This window comes from Phallusia mammillata, chromosome 7 (genome assembly GCF_965637545.1).
Source record: "Phallusia mammillata chromosome 7, kaPhaMamm4.hap1.1, whole genome shotgun sequence".
Classification (NCBI taxonomy): Eukaryota; Metazoa; Chordata; class Ascidiacea; order Phlebobranchia; family Ascidiidae; genus Phallusia; species Phallusia mammillata.
In genome coordinates, this window is record NC_137258.1 from 10,487,606 (window position 1) to 10,497,537 (window position 9,932).

At 39.1% G+C, this 9,932-nt stretch overlaps 1 protein-coding gene across 1 annotated transcript; it reads right to left on the reverse strand.

Moving 5' to 3' along the window:
• Positions 1 to 3,946: 3,946 nt before the first annotated feature.
• Positions 3,947 to 8,763, reverse strand: LOC145237869 (sodium/hydrogen exchanger 9B2-like). The gene is made up of 13 exons (XM_080100858.1): positions 8,569 to 8,763; positions 8,380 to 8,500; positions 8,080 to 8,229; positions 6,927 to 7,097; positions 6,619 to 6,761; positions 6,177 to 6,304; positions 5,687 to 5,862; positions 5,334 to 5,440; positions 5,033 to 5,166; positions 4,781 to 4,905; positions 4,571 to 4,710; positions 4,427 to 4,504; positions 3,947 to 4,275 (listed from the first exon to the last, which is right to left on the reverse strand). Exons 1-13 carry the CDS (start codon positions 8,734 to 8,736, stop codon positions 4,144 to 4,146), a joined length of 1,773 nt encoding a protein of 590 aa, XP_079956984.1. The 5' UTR covers positions 8,737 to 8,763; the 3' UTR covers positions 3,947 to 4,143.
• Between the last annotated feature and the right edge of the window lie 1,169 nt (positions 8,764 to 9,932).

Below are 9,932 nucleotides of genomic sequence, written 5' to 3' on the forward strand. Positions count from 1 at the left end.
AATATGAAACCAGGTGGTAGTTATACGAATGTTTGCACGCAAAAAGCAAGAAAACGTGTCCATCTTCGAAACGCCTGCCGCATTGTCATTGCAGATGCAGACACATAAATTGCTCCATAGCGCTCACGTGTGACTGCGACTCGATGGCTATTCGTCACTTGTTGGGCTGAGAGCAGTGTTTCCCAAAGTGTGGTCCTCCACCGCCGTTTGGTGGCATGTGAAAAGATGACTAAAGCTAAACATAAATTGTTACTTATCCTGGTCGATTTTTGAAGCATTTGTATAACTGTTTCACAAGTTGACCGGTGTTCGTAGTAACAGAAGTGCTGTAGCCCAGGGGTGTCAAACATGCGGCCCGCGGGCCGAATGCGGCCCACTAAGCCCTCTAATGCGGCCCTCAAACAATTAACACCAATTGTAGTATTTTAGTATTTTATAGATTTTTATCCAAATATAATAATTTTTAACTTTTCAAAGTTGAAGCTATTCATTAAACCAGGGGTGGGCAAACTTTTCAGTGCAAGGGCCGCATTCAGAAGTTCCTAATCTTATCGGGCCGCATAGTATTTCACCAACAGCCACCGATTACTTGCCTGTTTTTTTAAAATAACTAGTGTAAAAATTAGGTTTATATCATGTATATACGATTCAAAGCCGTTTAAAATGCTCATATTAATAATTTCCAACTTGGTGCATAAGTTTAGCTGGACGGACCTAGCTGTTTATGACGTCATCATCGGTATTGTGACGATTGCGGTGCCCGTTTTTTCGCATTGTTTGCACACAATAAGCGGTTAAAAACCCTGGCGTATGTGGTTCTTAGGCTGGTAATCTTTTTTTCTGTCTCGCGAAATCTGTTTTTGGCAGTTTAAAAATCAATATATTTGGCAAAATATTTTTAGTTACGTCATGGCAGCCTGTACATGTATTTTAACATACATGGTCACGGCCGCACAAACTCGTCTCCGCGGCCGCATGTGGCCGTACGGCCGCAGGTTGTGCACCCCTGATTTAGCCCAAAATGTTAGCATAGTATATTTTCAGCTATGTGGAAGCCGCTTTTTGTATCCATCTTAAGTGTGGTGTGGTTTGTGTTAACGACTCTAAAGCCGCATTTAATGTCCGTTTACAATGTACTGCAACGACTTAAACTTGATCCAAAGTGACCAAAGTTTTGCCGTCAACAGTACAAAGTGGGCTGTATTTGAAAACGTGAATAGCTTTTACTTTTATCGAACGAAGAAATTGTTTTAAGTGAATATGTGCATGATAACGTGGCAGAAACAACAGGTTAAACCACGTAAACATCCCCGGTAGTTTTTAAAAACTACGCCTGCGGTTATAATACTATTCAACGTTGCTCGGTAACTTTCTCTTTAAAATTTCCCAACATTTGGCGGGCCGCATGAACTCCTTTGCCGGGCCGCATGCGGCCCGCGGGCCGTAGTTTGCCCACCCCTGCATTAAACAAACATTTACAGAACTTTAATAAAAACTCACATGTCACACTGCGCAGCTCAATCTGTACATCAAGTTGGAAATTAATCTGGGCTTTTGGGGCGTCAGTTATACATATAATATAAACCTATTTCCTTACATCTGTAATTTTAAGACAAAAACCAGCAGGTAATTGGCGGCTGTTGGTGATATAAGAATCTGCATTGTGGCCGTCGTAGCAAAAAGGTTGTGCTCCCCGGGTTAAAGTTTATAAAACTAGATTAAAAATCACATGCGGCCCTTGGCATAATTACCAACTGCAATGTGACCCTCGAAGCCCCATGAGTTTGACACCCCTGCTGTAGCCCATTTATTAATCGTCCTATTGGGTAAAAAGATTTTACAACCATATACCAATCTTCATTGTATACTTACTATAGTAAATTTCATGATATTTTTAAGTTTTGAATTGTTTTACGAAGTGTTCCAAACCTAAAAGTAGAAAAGATTTGCGATCATAGACCACAGGTGCTAAACTTAGCTTATTCTTATTCTTCATATCTTGACGTGTTTTGGGGGCTTGCCAGTGTGTTCAAAAATCTTTGAAAAAAACTTAAAGTGTGGTAAAGTGGTTATTTGGCTGACAAAACTCAAGAAATACTGGCCGAGAACAAGGTTCGTTAATGTGGGTTCCATGGACCCTCTTTGGATGCCATGAATTTGTTTTACAAGATTTTTACACCGAAGTAAAGAAGTTCACATTTTTATGCACTGATTTGCAAGAGCTTCTCTCCGCCTTAGCTAAATGACGACCGGCCTGATACCGGCGACAGTTCCTTGCAAGGGGCAACATGTTGTCTCCCGTTTTTATCAATTATAAAAATACGAATTATAAATCAGAGCAAATAAAAAACCCACCAAGAAAATGCCTAAAACTCCTTCAAAGCTTTTCCTTCTTAAAATAGTACCTTGAGGGGTGACCGAACACACAAAACAGATCAGACGCAACCATACAAATAAATGACCTGCGACTCAAATATCCAGTTCATTAGAAATTATTTCGTGAGCAACATTGTTCACTGGATCCGGAACAAAACGACGAGTAATTATTATAGTTTTACTTAACGCTTCCTTCGAAGGTTTTAATCTTGGGTAGTCTTAAAGTAATTCTTACAAACTCTGGCTTTGATTGTCTACCACCAGTTGTCGCGCAAGAGCTCTATTTACGAAATTTAGGTCTAAAAGTCGATTTGAAAGATTGTTTTGTTCTGGAAAAGTCTGCTCTCAAGTTCTGTTAGATTTTCCTCTTTAAATATTTGTGAACAAAACGCCTTTCTGTCAAACAGTTACTTCAAAAGGGGCAGACCAATGCTGTCCTTGTGACCTTGCACTCAACCACAAACAATAAAAGGTCTCGTACAATGTTGACTAAAGGGAACAGAAAGTGTGAAAAACATAAAAAAGTTCACACCTGACATTGTGAATATGGAGTCAAAACAGACGATAAGAACCTAGGTGCTCTGAAACCGGTTTAGTTTTAACAAAACCGAAAAACACCTAAAATGCATTCATATTTCATCTTGTTTATATAGCGATACAACGCATTGTGCGTAACCCATATATGCATATATATATCTGTTTTTGCATAAGGTAGTTTTTGTTTTTAAATGCTTTTTTACTGGGTTTACGTGGCTTCGTCGAGTTTGTGATGCTGTCGTTGACTTTTGGTATGCAGGGGCTGTTGTTTACACAAGACATGACTTGTTAAAAATCGAAGACAAACACTTCACTCCATACCATCGTTTGCAGCACCATTTAGTAAACTGTGTTTGTCCTTCAAATACAGTTGCGTGAGAACACCTCGGGGGCGCCCGGAGCCTCCGCCCCACTAAGGCGTGTGTTTGCTTCTTAGTACGTTTAGTCCCGGCCGCCACCCACAAAGCTTTGTGGATTATTTACGATCTGCAACAAACACCCATATTGTACGTAATTTTGAATTCTTGACCTTTTCACCAATTGTGACATTGCGCAACAAGCTGAGGTTAAGCGTATTTGTCAAGACTTTATTTGCTTCTTTTTGAGCGACCAATATCAAAAAGCAGGTTAAAAGCTTATGGTTATGGCAAACAAAACCAAGTTGATTTATAACCGGGCAATAAAAGAAATTGATATAAGGCACAATTAAAGTACAGTAGCTTAACCTTCATCATGAGTTTCAAGAAACCAATAAATTGTAAAAACCAACATTCGTCGTGGATTGATTTCTTAATTTTGTTTACGTATAACTTAACCTTTAAATCCTCAACATTTAACTGTTTTGCATTGGAAAACTTTGTAACATTGACACGAGCGTGACTTAAAAATCGTGTGTAAACTGATAATTTACGTGACGTGTTGCTTGTGTTCGTTTTTGAGTTAACTTGATTTCCAAAACCTCTACAGCTTTTTTAAAGTCTGGAAACAGTAGGCTGTTTGATACATAACTGAATAAATTTTGCCACGACCTTGGTTGAAAAAGAAGTTGAAAAGAACCTCTAGGGCAAAAACTGTATTTCAAAGATATGTACAAGAAAAGTAAAAGAAGCAAACGACAAAGCTCTACGAATTTCATTTGCAAAGCGTGAAAAAAAATTAATAGTTAATTGGGAAACGTGCAGGTGTCAATTACAACCAAACAAAAAAGGGCAGTAAAACGTAATGTTTTTGTTATTGCTTTTCCTTCTCGTCTTTGTGTTCAAATTCCGGCGAAAGCTTCAATAGTTTTGGTCCAGTAAGGCCTATGGCGGCAGCTCCTGTGGGTGCGGTCATCAGGATTGATAAAACTGCTATGGTTAACACCTGAATAAAAACAAAAGTTGATTGTATTTTAAGTTGTTGATTTGACTGTAATTTTTTAACTCTTGTTTTATGCCTATTCACAAAAACGTTCTAAAACATTCTTCGTAAAGACTAGTTTGTATAGCACCGACAACATTATACATAGTGTTACCTTGGTGCCGTATTCAATAACTTCTGGAGGTGCGTTGTTTGCGATGGCCATGTCCAGTGAAATAGCTCCGATAGCAGCCTAAAAATGACACAAGGTTTAAAAACAAGTTTTTAAAAACTATTAAAAAAATTTCCATATGCTTACCTGTACAGTTGCTTTGGGCAACCATGCAATAGTAAGAAAACTTTTTTCCTTCATATTGAATGATTTCGACCAGTAAACAGCGAGAAACGCAACGACACTTCGAAATGCCAAACCTATCAAAATTAATGCCGCTCCCATGCCTGTCGAAACAAAGTAGCATTACATTTTCCATTTCCTTTTTTGCTATTCAAGATTGTTGTAATCACGCACCGACAGTTGATGGTTGCAGAGCGTCGATTGTTACCGAAGCACCGATTAAACCGAAAAGCAAAGGTTGAAAAACTACCCACAGATGTGCAAACGTCTTAGCTACCGGTTTCTTTTCTGGACCCCACCTGTTCAAAACGTTTTTGTGTTAAAATTCATGGTTTACCTGCTACAAATAAACCCGTTACAATTTAAACACGCAAGAATCTACATTTAGTGCAATAATGTTGCAAAGTAAACACGACGCTTTGTTACCTTATCGCTGCTACAAAAGCCATGACTAAAGTCGCAAGCGCCCCAGCTCCCGCAAAGTGAATAAATTTGCTTGCAAAACCACAAAACAGCGCCAATCCGAGAAGCATTCCTGTCCTGTAGCCTTGTCGCCCTTTCTGTAATATAGAAGTTGGGGTAGATTTCAACATCACAAAACTTAAAACTGAAAAAGGCCTGAAAATCGATGAGATTCACACCATGCATGGTGTCTGGATGCTAATTTCCATGTAACTGAGCTATCTATATTTTGACAAAAGAATAATTGTTTTGTTCATTTTCTTACCATTGTTTCTGATGGAAAATACCATAGAAAAAGTCCCAATACAACTCCTACTCCGATTCCTAGCACAAGTTCAAGAGGTCCGTGAATGATTTTCGCAATGATGTCACCTATGTGAAAATAGCCTTTAAATTATCAAAATAAGAATGCTTCCTCAAACGCTAAAACGTATGTTGATCTACCTCAGCAAAGAAGGCCAAATTAGCTTTTGTGCAAAAACACTGTAATCCCTTTATAATTAGTTTCATTAATCAATCACTTTATAAGCACCCGGCCAATAAATGTTTTAAACGGGCAGTCGCGTCTAATCTTGTTTACGAGGTTTTGTCAAATCAACCGGTTGATTACACACAAACCTTCTGAAAATATCATTCCCAGAACCACGTTAAAGCCTGTGATGCCAATGACATCATTTAGAGCAGCCCCGGCAATGAGGAAAGTGGGAATTCCCCCTTCTACGCCGTAACCCTTGTCCTGGAGATATAGCAGGGAAGGAACGACCACGGCAGGGGAGACGGCACACAGAACGAAACTGCTCAGAAATATTTGTATTTTAACAATAGAAGTATGTGCAAAAGACGACATAGTCAGCTGACGGAGAAACTGACTGTTTGCCAGTTTTGCCCTTTTTGTCAGTCTTTATAGTTTGACCTTTGAACTTGTATGCAATTCATATATGAAACTGCCTGAGAGTCTCAATTTTATGTAAAAATTGGTTGGCAATATAAGTCACGTAAATTAGCAAGCACACATTTGCACCATGTTTGGTTAAATTTAACGTTGCACAGTGTTAATACAACCGCCGAAATACCATTTTCATTGGGTGGGTCCCAATGGGTGACTTACCCGATGACGAATCCCCAGTCCCACGGAAAGCTAATCATTAATGTGGAGAATGCAGCCACAACAATACATTCGATGATAGATGTCGAAATAGCAAATCCCAGCAGAATCCACTTAAGCTTCAAGAGCGCCTGTGGTTTCAAGTACAAGTCAAACAAGTGACGCGCAAACTCTGGCCGCAAGATAACCTTTTGACCGCTATGCTCATTTGGCAAACTCTCGCCTTCCAAGTAAACGTCAAAGCGCATATTGGGGAAGCACACAAATGTCCAAACCAGCTAAAGTTTCAAGGAGATTACATATTTGACCTGACGCAAGTCATGTGACTGTTATTGTGCACGAAGGGTAAAGGTCGAAAAGAACAGTCTTGCATTTAGTTACATTAATGGATCCGCAAATCGACGGTTTGTCATTTTTGTACACGTCATTATTCCCATTTTTTTACCTTGCCGTCCAGTCCGATTCCAGCTCTAGTAAGTATCACTGTAAGGGCGATCAGACGTAGAGAAGATGACCATTGTGGGTCAATATCCTTAGCCACATCTATGTACGGCACGTTCCGAAGCAAGAAACCCATTACAAGCATTCCTAAAAAACGCAATGTTTTACTTCTGTGCAAATGTAAAAATCTTGCGTAAACTACAAACGTCTATTTCGTTTGGGTGACACATGGGATCAAGTCGGACCAAAGCGACTCTCTGTGTGACTTTTAATATATATTCATATTCCGTATGAAAAAAATAAAAATCTTACCTAGAAGTGGTGGTAGGGGTGGAATTCCAGGCAAAGGGATGTGGCTTACCAACCAACCTGCTGCCATGCATGAAAGTAACAAAATAATGATACCGAACAAATTTCCTCCAGGAAGTGCGTCTTCCTTTGCAATGCTCCACGGGACTCCCCATGATAAAAACGCCAGTACCACTACAGAAAAATTGTTCGATTACCTTGACAACATCACCTAATCTGCTGTGTCAAACTGGATCAAAGTGATATAATTGCTGCCAACTTAAAAAATGTCTGTTTAATACAGAAATTTTTAGTGCGGGGATTATGGGCAAATAATGGTGTTGTTCTACTTCGTATGTTGGGCGTTAGGGAAGTTTTTTAGACTGGGGGGTATAGCTGGGAGTAGCGGGGGGGAAACGAAGAGGGGTGTGGTTTATACTAATTTTGCATAAAGTATAAAACCTCATCTCATTATGCTTGGATTTTCTATGTAAAAATATCTAACATAATGCAAAGCATAGCATAAACAAATAATCCAAAAACCTTAAATCGGCATAAAGACAGAAACGAACGCTTCACGGTTTTAAAGCAGCTGGAAGTTTTTGCTATGTTTCATTTTAGCAGTTTTACAGTGCCATAAAAGTGCTCAAGTAATTTTATGTTTAAAACGTTTGACTTTCACCATTTGGAAAACCCTAGGCTTGGATCAGAACATGAGAATACGCATGGGCTTGAAGGCGAAAATATCAGCGATTTTGAAGCAGTGCGTTTGTGAGTTAACTTGTCAACGTCGTTACATGACAACTGAAAAGTTTTAATTAACCACTGAGGTCGATTGAATACCTTCGCGATAGGCGCTTGTCTGGTTGTTAACAAATATTTGACCTCATCAGGTAAACCTGATTGCGAAATGTATTAGCAAAAAACAATCATATGAACACACAAATGGTAGTCACAGCGTCGGTCCTGGCAATAAACAAGGCAAGCTGGTGCCAGACTCTGGCATTTTATTTTTCAAAATCGATCTCACGTGAGCTGCGGTCAATTGCGCATGATCATGGCCCGCCAGATTTAATCTCGTAAACAACGAAATTAAATATATTTTACACTATCTAACTTTATTTTCTTGATTTAACAACGAAACGAACTTTATGTTTATGCCACGAGTGGTACTTACTGATGCAAATAAACTTTGCAAGTTTTCCATGAGGAGGACAAAGAAATAGCCATCTGCATTTAGTTCCACAGGAGTCTTCTTCGTGGGGGTGGTCAAAATTCTGGGTCATGCAACATTGGCAAAGATGGGCCAGTCTATCGCAGAACGACTCTAAACAAACAAATTCTTTACCATGACTTTGGCTTATTGTGTTACATGGCACACGTAGTAAATAGTATCTCACTTCAAACTTAATATTTTATTTTATTTTTTATGAAAGTAAACTAAATCTACCTGAAACATTGTATCAATATTACATACCTTTGCTTTGTCTTATGGATCCTGAGCTGTAGGAAGAATCGGAATCTAGCTTTAACAAGGATTTTCTTTCCTCTCCACCATTGCTGATCACAATCGCATTTGTTGAATTGTCTTCTAGGGGCTTTTAAAAGGCGACATTTAAAAATAGACCCCAAAATCGAATTTACGAAATTCGGTGTTTACAAATACCTTTCTGTAGGGTTTGTCTTCAACGTCCAGCACAGTTTCTTTGATTACCGCGTCTTCGTGCATGTACCCGTTTCCGGAATGTTCTCCCGACACAGCAGGGCTTGGATACGGGGGCATAACGAATCCCTCGTCTCGGTTCATAGTTATTTCGGTGTCGTTTGAACCCATTTGCTTCGACAAAGTTATGTGAAAATGTAATTCTATTTAAACGCCGATATAAACAGTTTGGGTGCCCGCTAACAAACTAGATAAAAAAATATTGTCGTTAAAACATTCAACAAAGTTGAGCCCTGTTAAAAATCGAAATAAGATTTGAATAGCGGATTGACGTTTGGTTTAAACATCAGCTGTCGCTGCTCAAACAATAAGGCACGGATATGCTAAAAAAATGAAGTCAAAGTGTACACTGATTTGCGCACTGTCAAAGTATACGGACGTTCGTAGTATGACCAGTTGTCAGGTCAGAAGAAGGATCCGTGTTACAAGATAAGGCCCAATCAAATAAACAAATAACAAAGATATGTTTGCTTCAAATTTGTTAACAACGAAAACAAACTTGTCGCTACATATATAGGGCCTTACGATAGATTGGACATCAAACCACGCGTGACATAAAGGCTATTTACTGTTTCTAGCTATATTGAAACGTCAATACAGCTGAATAACAGCTATAATAGTTAAACAGCTAATAGTTACCCACTGAAGCCCTATTTTTTGCATGAAAACAAATAAAAGAAAGCGACAAATATTCTCTTAGCCTATTTCTACAAGTGCAATTATCAAACACGTATGAGCGAAAAATATGAGCCTGCCTGCTAAGCGTCACTTTTATACTCATGTGGTTTCCTAAATAATTACTTAGCAAGAACAACAATTCGCGCGATACATGATCAAATGTTGGTGCAACGCAATCATGGTGTTTGACTTGAACACCGACAGACGCAGACAAAATTCTACCTCCTAGATTTCCTGCGCCCCTGTTGTCAAGAGTAACGTTTTTTTGACAGTTTTTCCAATTAACGCAACTTTTTGTGCAAACATATTACGAGCAGTTAGTTTACTTTATTGAAGGAATACTTCCTTACTTGTTATTCTAAGCGACATATTCGCGATGGAAGTTTCGCATACTGTTTAAAAAACCCTAGTCACCAACAAGTTGCGCGTCCTTATCTGAGTAGACGCAACGATCGACCCGCATTTATATTTGACCTTCGATAACCTCCGACCCGCTAACCTGCGCGCAATATTTGCTAATACGTGTGTACGATAAGTGACTGGCAATAAAGTGGAGAGCGGGAATTTATATTGTTTTTCTCCGGGAAACAAAGGCACTGTATTGGGCGGCGTGGAACGCAATTGCTGTC

Excerpts from the sequence above, each read along its gene's own strand:
- LOC145237869 (XM_080100858.1), bottom strand. The coding sequence starts at position 8,736 with ATGGGTTCAAACGACACCGAAATAACTATGAACCGAGACGAGGGATTC. Across the intron at positions 8,230-8,379 it reads ATCCATAAGACAAAGCAAAG|AGTCGTTCTGCGATAGACTG; the intron begins GTATGTAATATT and ends TTGTTTGTTTAG. Across the intron at positions 4,906-5,032 it reads GCTTTTGTAGCAGCGATAAG|GTGGGGTCCAGAAAAGAAAC; the intron begins GTAACAAAGCGT and ends CGTTTTGAACAG.